Below are 24028 nucleotides of genomic sequence, written 5' to 3'. Positions count from 1 at the left end.
CTCTAGCTCATGTTTGTTCCCACCTCTTAATGGGACAGTTGAGGACCAGCTTGTTACTTGGAATGTCTTCACATATGGTATCCCTAGGGCTGCCAAGGATGACTGAAAATACTGGAAGTGAACAATGGGAGAGACTCAATAATCATCTTCCTCCCTCCTCAGACTTGACACAAGCAGGGCTGAGGCATGCAAAAGAACAGCAATTCACACAGAAGGTCAGCTTCTGCCAGCTTGAGATTTGGTGCACACATTTCATGTAACTAAGCTATTTCCCTGTGCAGAATACATACAACACAGACCACACCACTGTAAACCTTCCCTACTTCACCGCCCTTATGCTTCAGCCTTAACTAGGGCCTGAACTAAAGATGCCACATGAAGTCCTAGCTCTCTCTGATGAGATTCCAAATACAAACATCACTTACATAAGATTTGACATTCCAAGCAAGAAGACACTGAAGAACTAAAGGTGTGGGCTGACGCTCACATGAAATGTAATCAGTTTGGAAATATTCAGCAAGAATTACTGTAAATGTTTTCATTTACAAAGTAGACACTTATGTTTAAAAAGCTATATAGAATGTTGTTTCATAGTGTTATATTACTTTACTGCAATTCATTTTCAAGAGATTAGCAGCCCTGAGGGAATGGCATGGTACTATGGACTCAACAGACAGTCTGAAAAACAAGTATATGAGGCCCACTGTCTGCTGGCTGATTAGAAACAAAGCTACCAGGTTTCAGCCCAGCTCCACATGTAGCTGGTCCCTAAGCACCACTCCTTCAGATACTCTTGTTTTCAATCTCATGAGGAAATTTGGGAGCTGAAGGGCTGGAAATCTGGTAATCTCCTCAAAAAAAGGTGAGGAGTTGTAAGAAGAACTGTTCCAGTAGGAGAGCTTACATCCGTTTGTTCTAAGAACAGAGGATTTCACTCTCCAGGGCTGTCAGATCCAGCACCTTTAGTATGAAATAATTTAAAAATCAAATTCACACCCCCTTTTCAACTACACAAATATTTTCAAAGGGCATTTTTATGTTAAAAGTAGAAATTAAGAAAAAAAAAAAGAACTCCAAGTACCTGAAACTTTAAACTCCAAGTGAATTTCCAGTCACATAAACAAGTTTTTTGGTCTAAAGTCTCTCAGCCCCCAAATTCGGTTAACAGCATGAAAGATGATAAATCTAAAAAAACCCAAGCCTTACCTTCTTGTAGAGACTTCTCAGGTCTCTGTACTGCCACATACTATTGAGGACCTGAGATGCTGCTTTCACCACTTTAGGCGAATGCCTGTTACACACATACATCAAAAAGGGAGAGAGAGAAAGAAAAAGAGTGAGAAAGAGACTGTTAAGTAAAAGACACCATTCATTCCAATTTTCAAATGCATCGCTACGCATTTAAACCCACAAATAAAGTGAGTTTCAAGTATACCATAAGATCTTTGCTTGGCATCTTGGAGACCAATGTGTTGTTCAAGCAAGGGCAATAGCTCTTATTTCTGTAGTACAAATCAATCTGAGAGGGGCAAAAATTGTGCATCTCAGTACACAGAGGGATTTCTGCTGAGAGCATAGAAAGAGGAACAGGAGGTAGCAACTGGCAAAATTGTTGAGGACCCACCTGGCATTATGTGCATCTAAGATACACTACAACTTTTGGTATAAAGGACAAGGAGTCAGAGCAGAATTTCTTTCTCTGCAAGCTGCTGAAGTCCAGTTTAGGACAGTGTGCTCAACTCATAAAACTCCTCTCAGCAGTGGCCAAAAGAAACTCTAGATGGCTGATGAGCTGATGGTTTTGAAATGCAGAGCCATGATGCAGAAATACAACTGATTACAAAAAGTTATGATAAATTTCGTTAGGAATCCAAATGTGGACCAGTATTTTGCTCACACCATCATCCTTTAATGACAGCAATAAAGTGTCATGTTGAAAACCATTTAAACTTCATAAGGTCATTCTCTTCAGACAAGTTTGGAAAGAAGATCTACACTATCTTTACAATCAGTTGGTGTCATATATTTCTGCTGGAATAGGTAATTAAAAAAATCCAAATCAGAGAGTATTCATCTCAGTGAGGAAGGGTCAAATAGAAAAAGGCCAGGAAGATAACCCAGCCCATTAAGGAAGCATACACTGTGCAGGATCAAAAATGCATATAAAGCAGTAGAATTCTAGAAAACCTTGCAAAGGCCAATGTCCAGATGAGGACTGAAGGAGTTTGGGGCAGTCATTGAGGTGATTTATGTTTTACTCAGAAGAGGAATATATTTTGAAACACCAAAGGGAAACCAGAAAACCAGCAGCAACCATACGTTACTGCTTTGGGCAGGGGCCAGGCTTTGGTTCATTCTGTGACTTCTGAGAAGGATCACTGGTAGGCTGACATGCAAGTTGGTAATGTGTTGCTATGACACAACTGATTAATTAATACGACATTTCCCTAGTAATTTATCTGGTGCTTTTTCCCTACTTCTATTCCATTTCTCACCCCGAGTACAGCAGTAGGTGGGTAATTGGTGAGTAAACGGGATTTTGGTAAGTCCTTTCAAGTATAATTGCTTTTACTATACTTCCAGCTGTACTGGCCAGTGGGGTGCTGGTAAACATGGAGTAACCAGGAAAATAACTGTGCCAACCACTCCATGAGTACTGAGGAGAGGCAGGAGCTATGTGAAGCTGATACGGGCTTGGCCAATATAAATAACCTTATGAACACCAGTCCTCTCATGCAGCCCTGGGCATATTCCAAAGGCTTTCAGGGCCAGCCCCACACTACTGGCACTGATACCTATCAGGATGCATGGCCAGCTCAGTATGCTGCACATTCAGAAGCAGTTGCTTCACACTGGACAAAACGATTTCATACAGAAGTGGTTTACTGTATTAAAGTGTGCATGTCAGAATTTTCTATCAGTCCAACGACCAGCAATTTCAGTTTTCAAGCAATGAATTACCTGTAAGAAACCAAACCAAACCAATAGCACACAGTACTGACATTTCTGAAAGCTCAAGAATGAACTTTTACTAAAGATGGGCAATTGCAGCACTGTGTGTTGACAGGTTTTTTTGTTCTAGAAGTGCGTAACCTGTAAAAATAGTAACACAGGACTGCAGATCAAAGTACTTGAGGGGAAGGATACATAAAATGACTTGGAATGGCATTTTGGAATTACTTTGCTCTACATTAATTAGAAATAGATTTCTTTCACAGTTATGAGAGAGATTCAGACAGGGAATTATGCCCTTAGATTCTCTTAAAACTGCCCATGATACTTCAAAAACTCCAGATTCAACAGATATTAGTACTCTTTATCAGATGATGAACAGGAAGACAAATGCATTATTCTCAGGAAATACACATTCAATTTAAGAGAAATGGATATGAGCCTGCTTGCAATGTCAGAACATTTGATCTAAGAAAATACAAACAAATAATTTGGGTAGATTTAATAATAACAAAATGCAAATATAAATAAATTGGCAGAGCATGGGGAGCTCCCACAACTGGAATCACATACTTGCTCACACTACTTTTTACTCCTTACAATTTGAATGCAAGAATGTTTCAATAATGAATTTGGTATGAAAGGAAAGGGGTGACAATAGGGGAAAAGAAATGTGAATAAATTATATTGGCAATGCTCCAATCACATAGGCGAGCATAAGTTCTCATACCAAATGTAGGGTGCATAAATCTTTCCTTCAGGTTGTGGCCTGGCTTTGTGGGGCTCTTTAAGAGCTCTGATGCTGCAGTAGGCTGTGTGATGACAGCTCCGAGTAGGTGGACTGATGGGGTTTGTACACTACAGTGAAGGCTTTTTGTTTTCAAACTGCCATAGTCCCATTGCACTATACTTCATCAGGTTGACAAATATGAGAACCAGGCTATCTGTTTTAGGCAAAAGAAGGATAAAGAGTGAACTCTTCATGAAGAGTGTGTACATAGCCAAACAGACAAGATGAAACCATAGCTGTTCTTAAAATGTGACAGTTGTGTGCAAGACATTTTTTGCCTCACAAAGCAGCCTAATGGCTCTCTCGGAAGCAACTAGTCAGAAAATCCACAAATCTACTACCAAGCTGATGGCAGGGAAAAGGGTGCTGTGAAGAGGGACAGTGACTTTACATTCTTCACTCCTAGATCAAGAGGAGCAGCAGCAGAACTGTGGTGAGGTCCTTCCTTTCGAAGGACTACTCCACCTGCATGTCACGCCTTGTGCAGGGTGCAATTCAAATACTCTGATCCCTAATGTTTAACAGGATCTTCTGCAATTGCTTAGAGGTAGGGGTTACTGTAGATACTATTCCTTAAAATGCACATGGAGTGCACTCCCTGCACTGTTGATGGCACATCAAAAATAAACCAAAGCAGAGGTGAGACTTTTGGTATTGGCATTGTCTGTTTCTTGTCACCCTTCACACTGGGCACGTGATTTCTGATGAAACTAAAGGATTCAACTCGCGATTGCACAGAGGAGGCAAACACATTCAGGACTAGTAATAACTACTGGAGAGGTTAAAAAGGTGCAAGGTGATTTGCAAAACATACTTGTCTCCTTTACTCTTAGATATGCCAACCAGTTTCTCAATGCCGCCTGCGTCTCGTAAGGCCTTGGCATTCTCCATGTTTTTAGTGATGACTTCATGCAGAGTGCAGCAAATGGCAGTAACGGTGTCATCAGACATGGCCTTGCTTGCTGAGCTGTTGCTGTTGTTAGCGCCTGGCAGTCGGTGGACCAGATCCCTCATGGCATACTTGCCTTTGTTGGAAGAAAACGAAGGGAGAATTCAGAAGATACAGCAATAAAGGGTGACGGAGAAGTACAGGGAAAACACGCAAGACTAATAGCACCATTTGCATCATTGCACGTCATCTAATTGGATACTGATATTATTTTGGAGCAAGCCATATTTATATGATTGCACGTTCAAGCATTTCACACATTACGGACTCTGTTCACACTTCCATACTGCATCAGTCAGAGACTTCCAATACGACTACATCACACCCCTAAGAGAATGGAACTATGATGGTAAAGGCCAAGGATATGCATGAAGATAACCTGAATACAACAGTTCACAGAACTTGGCAAGTCCTCATCTCCCACCAAACAACTCACAGCTTGTTACCATAACTTGAATGTGCATCAATTGTCAAAACCACAACAGTGAATGCAAACCCAGTGATGTTATTTGGAAAAAGGTCTTCTCTGAAGATTTCTTCACTGTACAAGGTTAATTCTATTCTACATGCAGCAATTTAACTGGGTTTGTTAGTGTTTCTTGAGACTGTGTTGCTCAAGAGGATATCATCTTTTTCATTCATCCTTAGTTGTATGCACTGTACTGACCAGAAAAGGAGCCTTTTTCACATCTGTTCCAGTCTGGTATTTTGCAAGGTTTTACTGAATAAAACACTAACCTCCAGAACCTAAAATCTCCTAAAATAAAAGGAATTTTTTAAATGGTCACATCAAACATTTAAAGAAAATGATGTTAAAGAAATGTTAAAGAAATTCTGTCAATTATGTTTGGGCTTGATGATCTTTGTCAACCTAAATGATTCTAAGATTTTTATCATTATTTTCATACTTAAATAAACAGATTTCTTTTTCAAAATTGCACCTAGAAGTCATGTAGTGCTTGTGAAAATGATAAAAAAAGCAGCTTCTGAGAACATATATATATACGGCAGATTAGCACCAGCACAGATATACAAGAAGCCTCACATCAGTTCTAGAGGATTGCTATTATGGTGAATGGCTGCTCAGTCCTTCAGTGTGATGAAGAGAAGATCAGAGAAGGCAAAGGCCTGATGAAGTTATTACTGAGGTCAGTGAAACAACTCTGAATCACCTTCAATGCAGCTGTGCTAGGAATTTGCATATAACAATCACCATGAGTGTATCATGCAGGATTAAAAGGACAGGAAAATTGGGAAATATAAACATAATTAGCAATCTAATCTACATCACATTTTGTGAATGATCAGGTATAAGTATTGTATATAATATGGTAATTTAATCAGATTTTTTGGATAACTTAAAAATGTTCTGATCAATTAGTGTTTATGCATACTTATTAAAAATCTTATTTCTGAATTCTTAAATTCAGTTGTTTGTATCCATATTTGAAAACAGAGGCAAAAGGAAAATCAATCTTTTAACTATCAGACATTGAATAATTTTTATTTCTCACAATTTTGCCTGATATGGTAGAACTACAGTCAGTCATGTGAAGAAAATATTCATAATACAGATAAAAACTTAAATCTCTGTACTGAATTGTTAAAGATTATCAAATAGATTTTGTGGTAATGTGAGGTGTTAGAAAATACTCACTCTATATTATGTAAAAACATTCCTGATTATAAAAAGCATTAGACTGCCTACAAAATGCGTATAGTAGGATTTGAATCTTACCAGTGTGCTGCAATACAAATACAAATCCTGTCCTCAAACATTTTTATTTCTTTGAACTTAATATTTAATTTACTTGCGCTGTTAGAATTTTAAGCACTATTATTAATATCAGACGTAGAACAGTTGTTAGCATTTCTTACAGAAATGATTTGTCTGAACAAACTGAAAATCTTCTTTTCTCTTACACATTTATGAAACACTGCTGCAGAAAAGTCTAAAATGCTATTTCTACCTGCATCTATCTGTTCTGTGCAACATGAATACATTAACAGTTGTATATCACTTACAGTGATTACTTCAGTTTGCAAAGCATATCAAATTAAGGCGGTGTTTCAAAAAAATAAACTATGATTTGATGTAGCTTTTACTCTTCTAGTGCAGTCTGCCACTGGTCAGGGGTAAGTACAAGCAGATAAATCAGATCAGTGAGACTTTCTGCTTTACTCTGTGCACACATCCAAAATAGACCAATATTCTTTTTTCTTTTTGAGCCACACTTAAATTGCAACACAGCATCTCAGCACCTCAGTCCCCTGGTGGAATCAGTTCATGACGATCATTTCATTAGCAGCCAAAGACTGCACCCCAGAGCACTGGGGGTAAGGAAATCTGGATGGATGCCCCATATAGATTTTTTCCTGGAACTGGTCTAGTATTCCAGGCAGTAATATCCACACCAGCACACATTCCCAGACACACAAGATGTTTCTTACAATAAATAAAGGCTTTAGAGCTATCAGTCGGAAAACTAAAAAAAGCTCAGTCGGAAAACTAAACCAGACACAATTAACAGGGTGTAAGTGTTCTGGACATGCCAATGCTCAGAAGTTCTAACATTGCTGCTGTGCACACCCTTCAGCTAGGCGTGAGAAGATTAAGTCAGTATTAGATACTTCAAAACAATAAAACAGGCTTTTTATAGATAATGTGTAACAGTGGGATAGTACAGCATTCCTTATTCTGAGCAGTTGTAGTAATTCCAGTCCAATACTACCATTCAATTCTTAATCAGATACATATTTAAAGTAAAATATATTCTGAGTGGGTTTGGCAGGATTTTTAAATTGCCTTCCCCTTCTTTCCCCGCCCCCCCAAGAATTGCATCAAATTTAGCCTTTGGATAGCAAGTTCCAGAAGACTCCTATCTCTTAGATCTAAAATTTAGTCACTGTATTTCATCTGTGGTGGCCGTGCAAGCTGGTGACCAGTTTGGAGACCCTATAGCAGAACCTGTAATGTCAATGCCAGGCCTCCCTGGCAGGAGCTGCCAGTTGGGGACACAGGCTTCCCTCTCCCTGCCCTGTCCCCAGGAGGCAGTGAAAGACAGAACTGCCACTTCCAATGAAGCTGCTCATCCACATCAGTAAAGCAAGTGACCACAATCCAACAGGCATCATGGTCAAGGACATCAAAATGTCCTTCCAGAGGTTCACCAAACACAGGTGGCACACCAGGTGGAAGAAGGGAGTGGCTGATCCAAGAGTTGATCCAAGCCACTGTTTATATGGCTCTTAAAACCTTTTAACACGCAGAACTGTTAGCACATTTTCTGTGGTTTGAGTACTTCAAACACTGTTAGCTATGTGAAAATATCCTGAAAAAGCAGGACATTTTCAGGAAACAGGAATTAAGCCACAGAAGTTGAAAGTCAAGGACTATTCTTTATACTACAAGCAGTTTTTCTAAAACTACACATACAGTTAATAAATCACTGTAGTACGTTCACAGAAAAATATCCCATCAGTTATTGGTTAAATTGTCTTAGCTACGTTCCTACTGCATTACTACAGAAATGAAGACGAGTCATGTTTTCTAGCATGAGCTACAGAAGAAACCTTGCTCTACAGTGGTGTGAATGTGAAGTCCTACCACAGGTACTGTTGTATCAGCCCAACACAACTGTGATCCTTGACCTCTGCACTGGTCTATGTTACATTCCACAGAGCAATTGCACTTAGAATTTCGTTTTTCCATGTCAAGAGCCTCTTCTGAAAGCAGACTGAACTGTGTAATGGTAACCAGTGTTGTAATGTCAACATATTGTTATCTAGCACTACTGTTATCTAGCACCACTAGTAGGAGAGCTGAGAAATTCAGCTTGCAACACAAGAAGCCTCCCTGAATAAAGAAGTGAGAACTGATGAGGATGCTGGGAAGAGAGGCTGTATGTAAATCATGGATTATATTAAAAATAAATAGCCTTGCTAATTTTCATTAGGGTCCATGCAGAACTACTTTAATCTACAAACAAATTGATTTTTTATTTTTATTTTTTGTATTTGAACAACATTACACATTGTAAGACCCAAAACTGATTTAAAGCTTTTAAAGAGGATTTACATAATATGATTAAACATAGCCAACAGCTTGACAAGGAAAAAAGAAAAGTTATTTATTTGTTCAATTTCACTCTTAAAGAAAGAAAGAAAGACATAACAGGAAGGGGTAGAAGAGACATAACAGGAAAGGGGTTATCTTGTGGGTGCTTAGAAGAGCATTTTTCTGATACTATACACTTAAAAGTTATTTTTCCAAGATTAGACTTCCATCATTTTCATATTAAGAAGGTGATTCATCTAATACCATGCACTAAGTCTTCGACTATTAGATGATATTATTCTATCTGCTTATTATTTCAACAATGAAGATTTAATGTTGTTTCCCTTGCATGATAAAAGTCTCAGCACTTTAATACCTACTTTCATTATTTAATTCAGGAAACTTCATGTCAGAGGATCAAATAACTATCCTAAGAGAGATTCTGCCTCCAAAGCCCAACAGCAAACCAAACTATTCTTCTGCTAGATTAAACCAGAGCAAAATCATCACAGATAAGGTTATACTTCTGGAAATATTTCCCTGCTATTGCCTTGAGACAAATTCACTGCTGTTGTAACATCGTTGAATCCATTTTCACTCATCTCTGAACAATGCCTTTGACACACTGGCAAATTTATTAAACAGTTGTGACATGGTTTCTAGTTTGAGAGTACAAGATTAGGAAAACTGACCTATTAAAGAAACAAGAAACCCCAAACAGGTATTAATTCAAACTAAGACCCCTGTCCTAGAGATAGATCTTTTTTTCTATAAAGGTCATTGTTCCCTATTCCTCCTCTCCAAAGATATCCATTAACTCACGTCATGTAGCTAGTTAATATAAAAATGGCAACATGCCACCATACTTTGTTGTGAAGGTGCAGATATCCTATTCCAGAACTACTGTGCCTGTTTGTCAGAATATATGTGAATTTTCTTCTCTTTGTGCTAACACATGTGCTCCACTTAGACCTATGTGATTTTGGGCACTTTCACCACCCCTGCGTTTTTAACACTACTCAACTTCAGAATTTCACAAAATTATGGGAAGAATATGACAGAGAGAACTTTTATTTTTACTTTCAATCATTAGTAAATGTGCCAAAGCTGTTCATTCCTGCACCACGCTTTCACTGTTAGATACCTCTGTTCTAAGCTGTAATGTATTACCACTACTGGCACTTGTGTAGCACCTGGAACTGCCCTCAGGGTCCAGGTGACGCTGTTCCAGAGGAGCCCCGGGTGTACTCTGAACACTGGAAATTTTCTAGTACACACTGAGGTGCAAGAGGGGGTGTAAGAGCCCATAAAAAAAGATTATTCTCATTGCAATATGTAGCAGACTCTGGACTGGGACTGCCTATACAATATGTAGAGTGGAGGCATCAGAGCAGCAGTCAACCTCATGTCATTTCAGAGGGTAAAGGTGTGTTAGTTTGCATAAGGAGATTTTCTTTCACCAGTGAAAGACTCAAGGGGGAAAACTACTCTGAATTTCAAGGGGAAATTGGCTAAGAGATAAGAAATGCTGTCATACTGGGTCTTAGAGCCAAACACGTGGTTTTTTGCGGGGCAGAGTACGAAGCAAGCCCAAGCAGATGAAGCAGCGTTAATGCTAGAGCTGCTGGGCCAGAAGCAAAGGCAGCAGATGGAAGGAGACACAAACCTGTATCTTTGAAAGCAAAAAAGGCTGCAGTACTGAGGTTGAGAGACACTTGACCCACTGAGTAAATGATTACTCCTCAGACTTTGGGGACCAGCGGGAAAGGTGAGTGAAGTATAAGAAAAAATCTACCTTATGAGGCAATGCTGGTTTATAAAAGAGGACCTCTTCTAAAAGTAGGTTTATAAAAGAAGACAGAGCAGCACAAGCTGAAATAAAGGTCATCAGCCAGCACAAAGTTTAATGCCCTCTCGCTCACTACTAAACGACACGACTGCCTCCAGACAGGCTTTCCACTGCACCACCGAGCCAGTGACTTTGCTCTCCACCTGACACTGTAGGAGACAGTCTGCAGCAGTGCTGACTGCAGGGCATACTGCATGGGAAGGGCTGCAAGTCCCACAGTTTGCATACAGCAATTCTCTCTTCCCTTTCTCTGAGGCCCCTCATTTGACATGACTTCAGCTGTGCATAGAGCATGTTTACAATACTCCAAGGTAGTGCCCCACTGTCAAACTCCCATGGCCTGGCCTGTGCTGGGTCATGGTCTGTGATGCTGCTCATCACAACACATCTGTTTATTATTCCTAAGACCACTGTGCACGAATTGTTACTGGAAGAAGAAAGTGGAAAAAATCCTGGAGCAGTAGGACTGAAAAGCATGTCTCAAATAGCATGAACCTCACCACTTCTACAAAGTGCAAGAGAACAGATGAATCTGGATCACTTTGGGATAGAAGTGTAAAAAAAAAAAAAAAGATCAAACCATTTCCAGGTAAATAGGGGGAAATTTATGTGTCCAAACAGATGGGGGCAACGTACTTTCAAATTCCCTTGGATACTTGAGATACCTGCACAGTTAGTAGACTTATGGAAGACACACAGGCTTCTGGAAAAGCAGATGTAAACAGAATTGAATACCCTTTGGCCCTTAACGTTTAATGCTTATCTCTAGGGACCTGGATATCATTCTCAGTGTTTGGCCAAAATGTTTGCTACATACTCAGGTCCTTTTACTTCTTATGTTAGTAACATGCACAAACATTTGTAATCTCTGGCACTTCAGAATAAATATATATTGCATTACATAAGGGTAATTGACTACAGTTCTGCAATTATCCCTATCCAAAAAACCAATCACCTCAGCTCAATCATTTATAAAGGAAAGAGTGATGAGTTAACTTAAACTGGTTTTAGTACGCAGCTCAAACCTCATGGGCTGGAAGCCACTGTTTTAGCTGCTTCACATTAAGCATAACTGGGATAATGAATACTTTGAGCTAGAGAACAATACCAATCCTTGCAGGTTTTTAAAATTTAAATTTTAAGACTCTGTAGGGATAAATTATTTTTGAGAATAAAGAAAGAATAAAACCCATTACACACACATGCCCTCCTGTGCCCTCAAGGATCCAGGTGCACTTTGCTTATGGCTGCTGAGACTGAACAAAGAATCAGGTGGAGGTCTCAGATTCCTTCTTCACTCCAGATAAATGATACACACTTTCAGTTTTTCCACCATCTTTGATGACAGGCAGCAAGATTTCAAGATATAAGATTGGTATTAGGTATGGACCATGACAAAGAGGAACAGTATCTTCCTTGATGCATTATATGTGATGTGTCAGTCACTGGTTTTCTTTTTTAAAAATCTTTTTTATCAAGAATAAATTCAGCCATCAGCAGTGTAGCATACAAAGCCCTACAGGGAGCAGAAATAGTCATCTTTTACAGTTTTAGGGAAGAAACCCTCAAACTACCATAGAATGATGAAAGCATGTAGAACACCAATAACTGTGTGGCAATGTCAGTTGAGATTTGCTTGTAAAAGAATCAAATATCTAAAAGGGTAACCAATATAGAAGCTTTTATCTTTTGAAAAAGATTAAAGGTGTTGGTTCTGTATTTTGCGAAAAAAAGGTATGAGGAGAACAAGGAATGACAAAGGGCACATCCAGAACAAGGAAGAAAGAGCAGCATGTATAGAATCTATTAGCATTGGACAAAGACAAAAGAGAATAATTTTGGTATTTTGAACCTGAACATGCCATGGGAAATCACAACTGGGTGCAATGCAATCACAGCTTTTCAGCAATATGCCGTCTCAGATCCTTCATAGATTTTCTTTCCTGTAACAGCATTTTAACCCAGTTACCCTCTTCCTTCAGCCTCTCTGCTTCCAGAAACAAAACTTTTCCATTTCATACGTTTCCTGCCTCCCTCTGGCTGATTACTTTTCTTGTGTTCATCTTCTCAGGGCTACTCCCTCTCCCCTCTACTACATGACTAAGAATTTTTTTTCCTTGAGCTGTATCCCCTCAAACCTTTGGGTCTAAACTGTGAAGCTTTTGTTACTCTTTGCCACATCTTGTAAATCTCTGTGCATCTGCCTTGTTTGCCAAGCATCTTGGTTTAAATGTTTACACTTTGATAGTCACATAGATCCTGCTTTTGTCACCCCTGCATTCCCACTCCCACCCCTACCTGCCACAGACTCATACTTTTTAATGTTCTGAACTAAAGGACAATTTTAGCTAGTTTGCAAACATAGATTTTAGACTCAAAGTACCAGTGTGTTTAAAAGCTATTGTTCTTGTACTACTCTTGTTGCCTCTCCTATATATCTCAATTTCACAGGCAGCTATTTAATCTGCTCTTACTTCTAATACTGATTTTACTCCTCTCTCAGTGGTGCTCCTTCATATTCTGCTTGTCTCTCACACTGTGAGATCTGTGAGACTACAGATATTCAGACTTTATAGCTGCAGTTACTGTAAAAACTACAGATTGAAGAACTTCCAGGGCTCTTTGGCTGACCATAACCTGCTAAGTCATGTTCTAACACATGCTTTAAAGGTTAGATGCATGGCTGCACTTTGCATACAGAAGTACTTCAGCTGGTTGGAGGTAATGCCAAAGGCAGAGTACTGCACTGAGACCCTGCTGAACATCTCTGCCTCTTCTATCTTTGCTGCTGCCCTTTTGGCAATTTTCATGGGATACATGCTGCCTGACGTGATTTCTGGAGCTACCAGATGCCCTTCAGGGGTCTGTATGTTTGCAGCAAAACAGTCAGAAGACTAATACTGAAATGGATTTATGTGTACCATGGCCAAATGGATTTTCTGTTTTGTAACAACACTTCTCACCCAGCACAGTGGATGGCTTCTGTTTTGAATGTTCATCCATGTTATCAGTCGAGCAATCCTCCCTCTTTCATGCTGGAGAAGCAAAGCAACCATCAAATGACTCAAGAGTGTGCTCTCTGACATGCAACCGGGTTTATGAAGATGAATTTGGGAAGAGGTGCAGGCGTTAATTTGTTGACTGTCTCACCCATGCTGGGACTATAAAAATGAGTCAGTTCAAGCTCAGCTTGACCTGCCTAATTATCTGCTGACCTGGTATGCCAAACAACTGCTGGGTCCACAGAAGGAGAAAAATCTCCACTAATAAGAGTCTATTTGTCACCCTCAGCAGTGAAGAAAGCAGTATATTTAAAGGCAAACAATCAGAGGTATTCATACTCTTCTGCTGTTTCTGCTCTCTTGGCCAGAAAAAAGGATTTGGGTGGTAGCTTTGGCTGTCTCCCTTCCAGTCTTAGCTCTTGGAGGGTTGTCTGAGAACAAAAGTAACAACCTCAGGCTTAATTGTTGTTGGATCCAAGGAATTTATTCTTGCATGTTTGGGTTTTATATAGAAAATGGATGGAGTCCATGTGTGCAATAACTCAAATAATTTCCTTTCTAATTAATTTTGATTGCATCTCCTGCCAGGTATACAAACCAGAAAATGCATGGAAAGAAGTTGTTAGCCCACCTATTGATTCAGGTAGTGCAAATATATCCAATTAACCAGCTCCTTTTCACGCCAGCAGATTTATTTCTTGTTTAGACTGCACTGTCATCTTTCCTTTCATCTTTCCACTAGCCCAAGGTAAAAAAGATTCTGCAAGGGAAGTGATTCCTCAGTTTAATTGCTGCAGGCTAGGTTTTCTGATTACTGGAGCTGGTTTTAGTCCCTTGCTATGCTCTTCCCTGCTCCCTGCAGAGAACAGAGCTTTTGGAAGGCTGATTTTTTTTTTTAAAATATAGTCGTTTAATTAATGCTATGATGAATCAGAGATGCTAAAATGCTTAGAAGAGGAAAAGTGCTATGTGAGAGTTGAGTGGAATTCTAGTTTTATCTGCGTTGTTTTGTGAGATAGGATAATATTTTGTTAACAGTCTGATTCAAGGGGCTTCAAATTAGGGCATAATGAAGAAATAAAAATGTAATCTATTTTTGGAAAAGTAAGTTTAGGCTTCCAGTTCTATAGCCTGATCCAACATCCACTGAAATTAATGAGCCTGTCTGCCAATGTTAGAAGGTATGAAACCAGATGCATTAAAAAAGTAGCCTTTCTTTTCCACTTTGGTTTTTATTTTGTGTCCAAAATAGAACAAGATTCTGACAGGGGTAGTCAGAGGAAATTGCAACTAGACATTATCCTGTTTTAAGTGTCCATGAAGGAATTGCAATTTATTTGCTACTCTTTTTTGCTTCTTTATCTGTGCTATATTATTGCCTGAAACTCAAGAAGAAATTTGTCCCCATGGTATGGTCTGAAAGACTGATCGTTTCTGCACACTTTTATATACAATACCATGGTGAAAACATGAAGATTCTTTTATTTCATATCAAGAGAAATAAAAAGGATCTTCATGACCTACTCTTTTATTAAAGGTTAAATAAAAAGCATAGATGTAAATGGATTAACTCAATAAATAAAAAATCTTGGTGAAGTGGCAGTGTCTTTTGAAAACAACTGTTCCAACAGACATCAAAACCACTTCAAGTCACACTGCAATGTTCATCTCTTCTGTAATTACTGGGTTCAAATATTTCTTAAGTCAAGAAAACTCTACATGGAAGTTATGATAATTAGTCTGTACATGATGGCATAACAATGCTGAGGATATGTATCAGGTTTTCACATTGCTTTATTGTGCACCATAAAATAAACCATTTATATTTCAGTTACAAAATACTGGTTAGTTTCTAAGGCTCAGTGAAATCATATATAACTTTACAGATTTCAGTGGCTGGGAGAAGGACATAAGGGAAAAGAACAAGAGCAAACAAAAGAACAGCATCAGAAAAAGCGATGGGTGTTTAAAAATTATTTTTTAAAACTATAAACACAACTAAACCATGAACTGGTAAGACTATAACACAGAATTTGATATTTTTTCCCCTGCAATTTGCAATTGTTAGCAAGTATTTCATGAAAACAGCGTTAATGTGTTGAACTACTCATGTATCAGTATAACTAAACCAGACCATCCAAAGGTCTGCTGTGGTAATGAAGCTGTAAGTACATTTATTAGAAACAGGGCCTCTCCATTAGTCATGCAGAAAGTGGACATGTAGTTGGTTTTACCGGTATTTTTTAGAGGTTAAATAATTTTGCAATATTACTAATGTTCCGATTCAGTTAAATTCCTGTTCCCTACAGTGTTTTTTCTTCTTAGCAAGACAGCCATTGGAAAAGAGCAAATTATATTTTAGTTCTATATTTTAAATCACCTAAAGCTACTACAATATAAGACCTGAATACAGCAAGTATGTGAACAAGGGTATAATGCAGAGTAAAAGTAGGTTCAGTGTTCTCATAGGAAGGGCAAAAATGCATGCAATAACTTCCTTTGACAAATGACTAGTACATTATTGTTTTGAATACAACACTACTAGCTGTTACATTTCTCATTAAAAAGTTTCTCAGCTCTTCTAAGGCATACAGCTCATTATTAGTTGCATTTAAAAAAATAGTTTTAAACGAATCCTAGTCCTAGCTGCTCCATCAGAGCACAGATCTACTGGAGCACAGCTCTGTTTGTGCTTCCTCAGGAGGTGGGAGTCAAACGGTTCATAACGTGACTTGGTTTTGGCCTGTGCTACTGCTGATCCTTTCAAAGTAACAGCTCCAGGTGTCACCTTCAGGCTAGTAGCTGATCAAGTCTTCTTTCTAGTGGCTCTCAAAGAAACCCTTCCTCTAGACATTAATTTCAGGTTGCTCAGTGTAATTAAACTGTGTTTTTTAAACCTGAGTCACAGCTGCTCACCTACAACTCAGTAACACATGGCAGGGGATTCTCAGGACTGTGCACCTACTCAGTTTCCTTTTGTTACCTCCATGGAGATGCAGCTGCCCACGTGGCAAAAGTCAGAGTCTGTATGTTACACTTGTTATGCTGGGCTTCATCACCCTTCTTGGAGATAGGCTGGACAGAGGAGACCTGCTTCAGGCAAAGCTCATAATCTCTTAGATCCTGTAAGTTCACTGACTTCTGAAACATTGTCTGACCTCAGTTACTTCCAAAGAAAGGGGGAGAACTGGGCAAATATTGCAAGAGTCTTCTTCCCCCCTCCAGACTCACAGAAAAGACAAATCTAGCAGACAGCAGCTGGCTCCCAGGCTCCAGCGCCTTACTTTAAATGATCAGAGTGCTCTGAAAGACTAAGGAAGGAGTCAGAGTGAAAATTTTACATGTACTCAGCAGCCTTGCAACTTCCCTGAGAAGTGGCAGAATATAAACTACACTCTGCATTGCAGGGGAGGGATGAGAGATCAGGCTTGGAGTGCTGGGAAAGATTTGATGTAACAACAACAGAAAAACAAGGGTGAAAAATAAATGCTGTCAGCTAAACAAAACAGGTAACAGGTAGACACAATGCTGACCTCCTAATCACAGGTGATTCAGAGGACAATATTGCCAAAGGTAAAATGTTTCTTGCCAGACTGCTCCTCTGAAAACTGTAAATCTGCAAAATGGCACATTCCCTTTGTGAGAGCAACCTTTGTTGTCAGTGTCACCTTGAAAAACTTTATACACAAATATATGACTTTGCATATTCTCATGCTAATAGAAGCATTTTCCTCTAATTAAAATTAGCACTGATGATTTGCTAAAATAATCCTGAGTTATGGAATCCAAATGATGTATAAAACATATCACTTTAAGAGCACCCTGAGGAGCACACAATCTAAGAGATCCTGTAACTTTTCTCCTGAGAGGAGTAAGTAATGAGACAATTTATTTTTCTCATATTGCACATTAGATCCACCAAACAGCAGGTGAACTTCGAGGGCCACCATGGCACATTCTTTTTGTACACTGAGCTTATGCTGAAAAACCTGTAAATCTGGACTAGGAGCATTTTTATCTCTCTTAAGGTTGCAGAGAACTTCTCAGAAGAAAAGGTACAAAAGGTACAGCCTGTACCTTGAATAAAATGCAAAGAACAGCCATAAAACAGCAGGGTCACTCACTCATTATTTAAATGACTAAGCTCCCCATGTCAGAAAGATTAGCCCATCTCTGTTTGCACGTCCCAAAGGGTAAAGTGTGTAAAACTGTTATGCAACCATGAATGAATGAAGCCCCTAGCATAGTCATAATGCTTGATTGTGGACCTTGATACTTCTAGTAAAAATTAAATTAAAAAATTGCAAATAATTTCCTTATAAATCACAGAAGAGTTGAGGTTGCCAGAATTCTCTAGAGATAACTAGTTTAAACCCTCTGCCCAATGTAGTTCAGCTCAGTGTTCTCTTATACTCAGACAGACTTTCCTGTATTTCAATTTGTGCTCATGAACTCTTGTCTTGACACTGGGCATCACCAAGAAGAGGCTCTGTCCTCTTTACACCTGCCCATCAGGCATTTAACAATGTATAAGATCTCACTGACCCTCCTCTTCTCTAGACTGAACAGTCCCTGCTCCCTGAGCCTCTCCCCACAGGAGAGATGCTCCAGACCCACAGTCTTGGGGCTCTTTACGGAACTTTCTCCAGTATGTCTCTGTCTCTCCTGTACTGGTGAGCCCCAGAACTGGACTTGGTGCTCCATGTGTGGCCTCATCAGTGCTGTGTGGAGGTGAACAATCACCTTCACTGACCTGCTGCTAACACTCCTGACAGCCCAGGAGGGCTGCTGGCCCACTTTGCTGCTGGAGCATGCTGCTGACTCCAGGACTTTTTTAGATTTGTCTTGACAATGAAAGTGACGGCAATGTAGGGGGTACAGCAAATCCAAGACCACACTGTTTAAGGCCTTACCCAACTCTGGCAACTAGCACAAAGCCCGTGTAACTGGACCTCTAAAATCCACCCCAGAGCCCTTCACTAAACCCTGACCCCAAGATCTATTGCAAAGGCCAAAAACCAAACCTGAAACCCTCTATCTTACCCCTACCCCACATACTTCTTCTGATGGCAGCCTAATCTGCTGTTCCTAACCCTAATCCTAAACTCTCACTGTGATTCCCACCTCCAACCTACATCGCAACTGCTTGCTAAAAACTCTTCTTGGAACTCCAAACCCTGACCCAAAGCCCTTCTGTAAATCTAAAGGCTAATCCCTTTCCCCAAAAGGCAGACTCAACCCCCTAGCCCTAGCCGTACACAGATTCCCAAAGCCTAAACCCTCCTTCTTGACCCTGCACATTCAGCCCCTCTTCTGTCCCCAGCTCTCAGGTGCCTGTGCCCAGGAGGTGAGAGATGGGCAGAGGTCCAGGAGGACAGAATGATTCAGCTGGATCCCTGGGGGTCCTCATGCCTCAGCACTTGAATGGCCAGGACTTGGAGGCTGGCATGTGAAGCTCACACAAAGGCTGTGAGAGAGCTGGGCCAGCAAGGAAGGGTTGATTTTGTGGCGGTAAGTGGGCTTTGGGTGTCAGACCACGCTTGTTAAGCCTTTACACTAACTCTGATCACTAAGTTTGTCTCCTAGATCCTACCTCTCCCCCACCTCCTACCCCAATCCCAAACTCTAATCCTTGACCCCAACAGCACAAAAACACCTTCTGAACCTCTAACCAAACCCAAGACCAAGTAAGCCAGTAAAACTAGAAAATAAACTGACACAAATGTTTATAACTGTCAAAAAAGAAACCAGTTTTTTGGCATGATCTTGCTCTCAAAAGCTGGGCAGGAGCAATGAGGTATGGCTTCATTTATCACTGTCTCAGGCAAACATTAGCCTTCACTATGTGAGAAAATTAAAGATTTCACTCTGTTAGCCCTGCTTTTCCTGCAGCTCAAGCTGGTTCCCAGCTTGATTCAGCAGAAACACCCAATTAAAATTCCCACCTATGAATCAAATATGATGCAATGCACTAGCAAGTGGCAGTGGTCTTCCCTTTAACAATCACACTAAATATTCCAATTAAATGGCACCATTAAACTAAATGGATCTTAAATATCATAGTGCTACTCCCAAAAAATCCACTCAGATAAATGAAACTGTTGTGAAAAAACACGAGGGAAGGAGAAAATTAGTACTGGCATATCAGCTTTTGAGTGAGACAGTTAAAAGCAACACTGTGCAGTCACACATTCATTTAAACATGAGCTCCTTATCTAATATAAACCGCAATAGAAAACACATTTGCAGTTATGTTGTATCAAATTTATAGCAGACAAACCATACTGAAAAGATTCTTTAAAGATCATTAATATAAAGCACTCTCTTACCAATTATATGATATTCTATTGGGTAGCTCTTGGCTACCAGATTTATTATACACATATTCTTATCTTTGAAAATGTTTGAAATATATCCTTAGTCCATACTTATTTCAAACATTAGAAGTAAATATACTGAAGAATATCTTGGAACCTGGCTCACATTTGAGCTACAAAATCCTCTTCTGAAAGCAAATTAAAGTAGATAAATCTGTCATTTATGTTCAAGTTCTCTTTGTCCTGGAATTATTTCTTCTTTCAGAGACTGAGTCTGATAATGCTGTCCTTATAATTAAAAGAAGTATTTGACTTTATGTAAACACACATGAAAAAATGCTTTTATTAATATCAAGTAAATTTAAAAATTACATGTAGAACCAGAATAACTGAGGTTGGAAAGGAAATAGGAAGTTTGTCTAACCTAACCTCCCTGCCCAAAACAAATGCAAAACCAATGCAATGCAAAACCATAATGAGACAACTGATGATCAATAGAAAACTGCTAAAAAATACATGTATTATATCTCATATAGTTGACATAATACACTAGATGGCACATACAGTCCCTCTGCTTCTCTCCTGTCAAAAAGATTACTATTCAGAATGGAAGAAATATTTAAATATGATGAATGTGTGTCTTCATGTGTGCATGTTCATTTAGTCTCTTCTCACAGTACAAATTTTAGCCACAATTTTCACTAAATAAAGACCACAATGGACTGCATTATTTTTGATATGAATATATTCTGAGGTATGAAGGCAGCAAGAATATGCAAGAGGAGAGATTAACTAATACAGAGGAGAAAATAGCTTCCATTCCTGTTCTGTCAATAAATACATAAGATGCAACTGATGCGAATAGGATGAAAAAATGTTTGGATGGTGCTACTCAGAACAGGTACTAACGGTTCATCATTGAAATATCAGCATTTAACAAAAGAATTCTGTAGAAAATGTATGAATTCATTTCTGTAGACAATCTTCTATCCTGGGTCTATATCCATCCTGTGTCACAGTCCGTTGGACGGACGGTGAGAGAGACAAGGACAAATACTGAAAGATGTTTGAGGACTGGTTTAGATTTCCGTTATCTTGATTTTGGAAGATGGAATTCATTAAAGTCAAATGGATAATATTATTACAGAAGCAGGAAATGATTATCTGCAGAAATATAGAATGAAGAGCAATTTACTGAGTAGCAATCCTGGAGGAAAGGATCAAGAGGCCAGAGAACATCATAAGATAGGCATGTGTTACAAGATTGGTTGCTGTGACAAAGACAGCCATTCAGGAGTATATTAACAACTATTCCTGGCAGCACATACAGATGACATGTCCCTCTGTGCAGAGCTTATGGAGAAATACCACAACTAGTCTGAATGGCAGACTTCAGGAAGGACAGGGACCAACCAGAATGAGTCCAAATGAAAGCAACAAGAGCAGCTAGGAAGACAAACTGAAGTGACTGCCATCTCAGCTTTAATTATATACTCAGCTACTCTAATGACACCCCCTCAACCTGCAAACAAGGAACAATGCTGTGTTCTTTATGGTAGTGTACTGCAGTGGCACCATTTTTACTCAATGTCTTCATGCATGATATCCATGGCAGAGGAGACTGCTACTGAAGACTGCAGGTCACAAAGAGATGGCAGAAAGAGCAGAGTCCCTTGACATATGGCCCCATTGCATGTTTAGGATGAGGTCTTCATATGATCTACTTAAACAACCGAAACAAAGAAAATTGCAAGTGTCCAAAGTGGAAAGAAAGAACTGGTTCATATGGTAAATTTTATTGCTTCTGAATTTATGCTTGCAAGCTGCTCTTGTTGGCCTTGAAATAGAGTGGTTCACCCTTATACGTGAAGTCCATCTCAGTTTCCCAATTTTTTATTCACTGAGCTAACTTCATATTTATAAATGGTCAATTAGGACTAAGAAACAGTTTCCTTCAATGAGATAGTCTGTATCCCCAGGATGGGACTTGTTCTGACAGGTTTTGAGGTCACAGTACATCAGGCATAGTTCCACTGATTTCAGGAATGTAAATCTATGAGGCTTGACATTACTGTGGGGCTAAGAAGCATTTTAATTTTCTCTTTGACAGAAGTGGAAGTGTTATCTCTGCAGACTTTGAAACAGATTTTTTGCTCTAGTCCATCTGGAATATACCCTGTGGAATAAAAGCACTAACTCTAGTTCCCATGGAGCTGAATACACCACCATAGCTGTTAAATACACATCATGCCATGGCTGCAAGCGTGTATGTAGTCTTCCTTCTCATCCTTGAGTGCTGAAGGACTTATAGGAATGGCTTTAGGAACAGCATTAATATTATCAGGGTGCTACTTAGGATAGTTGAAACTGTTCACTGAAGGTATTGTATCCATTTCACTGTCAAAGTTGTGAAGCTGCAATAAGCTGCGTACTTTTGAAACTGGTTGGTGAGAACTGTGAGATTTTGATGGTGACTGGGATTTATGTTGAACTTCATTTGTAAAGAGATTGTGTTTGGGTTTAGGACTTCCAAACTTGCACTCAAAGGGCCTTGCAGCACTGGGTAAGGTTTTATTGCAAAGCAGTTGTAAGAACGACTGAGTGTTTTCTGAATCTGCTAGTTCCTTTAACAGGACCTTTGTCAAGGAAGCTTTTCTGAGGATAAAAAGTGAACCACACCATGTCCTCTCTAGAGGATCTGAAAATTGCTGGCTTATTCTGAGGTGGAGGAGGGTCAGGCACAGAGTTAACTTCAGAAAGTGGAGGCTTGTGACATGCTGGGAGAGACAAGACAGGACTATCAATTGACTAAGGTTGTGTATACTGCGTTTTGAAGGAGTAGGAGGTGGAGGTGTGACTTGACAGATTGGCTCACAGTGCTTTCACTGACAGGCCTATCAACTGATTCAACATCAGTTGGTTTCCCTATAGAGTAACTGGGGAATTACAGCTGATTCTGCAAATTAATTGGTTTAGTGGGCTCAGAATGATGGCTGGCAGGAATCTGCACACAGAGCTTACTTTCAAAACTCCTGCAGTCAAACTACAATAGCTGCTTTTGGTAATACTTTGCATCTTCTTCAGGATCATAATGGCTTGAGACCTTTGCTTGAAGTCTCTGTCTGTGGTCCTGGGCCCTGTAAATATACTCCTTAGATGAAGTATCCTTTTAGCTTGTGAAGGAGTGCAATACTTGTTGGAAGACAATGTGATCTTGCAAAAGGAATGAACTGCTTAACTTCCTGGTATTTGGAAGAAAGGGAAAAAAAAAAAAGAGATCCAAGGAAAAACGTAGATGAAAAATGGCTGACTGACAGTATGAGTCCCCAGATCCAGTCTCTGAATATTTTCCGTATGTTTTCTAATTGCACAATTCCTTGAGTGTATTTGACCACCATCCTTTTCTTGCTCATTGTTGTCTGCTCCCTTTCTTTCAGAATCAGGTGAAGCAGAAAGCTGAGAAATCCTGTCTTCCTCCATTCCTCTTCATAATCCAGGGAATATTATTTCTCTTTGTTCATAGCCTTTAGGTGACTTGGCTCCTGGGTCAGCTGCTGCCATGGCCAGACAGCCAAGTGCCTACTCTGACTCACCTATCCTGCAAGAACTATGCACACACTGATGGGCCAATACTCAAAAGCACTGCTCTTTCCAAGAAGACTAGTGTGTGAACAGTTCACCTTGGATGCTTTCTCCTGTGTTCCCACTGCAATCTACCCTTGGCTGTTAGGAAGCCATGGGTTAAAAAGCCCATGCCATCCTAACCTTCAAATTAGTACCACTGCTTCTCAAAGTACTTCCATCAGTTTTATAATAATGATGTGCTTTTTAGAATTCCTTTTAGTGGGTGATGTCTAGCCATTTTCTGCACACTACTTGTCTCTCACAATGACAAAGCCACATGTGATCATTCATTCACAGTTACAGAAATCAAGGCAAGATAGGGCTACAGACAACTCAAGAAGCCATCCAAGACTTAGTGTTTTTCTTCTCCTTAGGAATGCTAGAAGGAAATTAACTCTTCCAGTTTCACGGTGAGGTTTTTTAATATTTGCTTTGTAAATAATTTCATTGTCTTACTTTGTTTACATTGGTGGCAACTCTACAACTAA

General features: G+C 39.5%; 1 protein-coding gene across 3 annotated transcripts in view; it reads right to left on the bottom strand.

Annotated features, from left to right (window-relative positions):
* CTNND2 (catenin delta 2) overlaps window positions 1-24028 on the bottom strand; it is a 633671-nt gene that overhangs the window by 31548 nt on the left and 578095 nt on the right. For all 3 annotated transcript variants that reach the window (XM_066326477.1, XM_066326491.1, XM_066326484.1), the window contains 2 exons: window positions 4557-4767; window positions 1207-1291 (listed from right to left, as the gene is read on the bottom strand). In XM_066326477.1, coding sequence (XP_066182574.1) covers window positions 1207-1291; window positions 4557-4767 — 296 coding nt within the window. The remainder of the gene's footprint in view (window positions 1-1206; window positions 1292-4556; window positions 4768-24028) is intronic.

Source organism: Sylvia atricapilla, chromosome 1, assembly GCF_009819655.1.
Source record: "Sylvia atricapilla isolate bSylAtr1 chromosome 1, bSylAtr1.pri, whole genome shotgun sequence".
Classification (NCBI taxonomy): domain Eukaryota; kingdom Metazoa; phylum Chordata; class Aves; order Passeriformes; family Sylviidae; genus Sylvia; species Sylvia atricapilla.
Note: the sequence above shows the minus strand (reverse complement) of the source record. Positions and strands in the feature narration are given on the sequence as shown.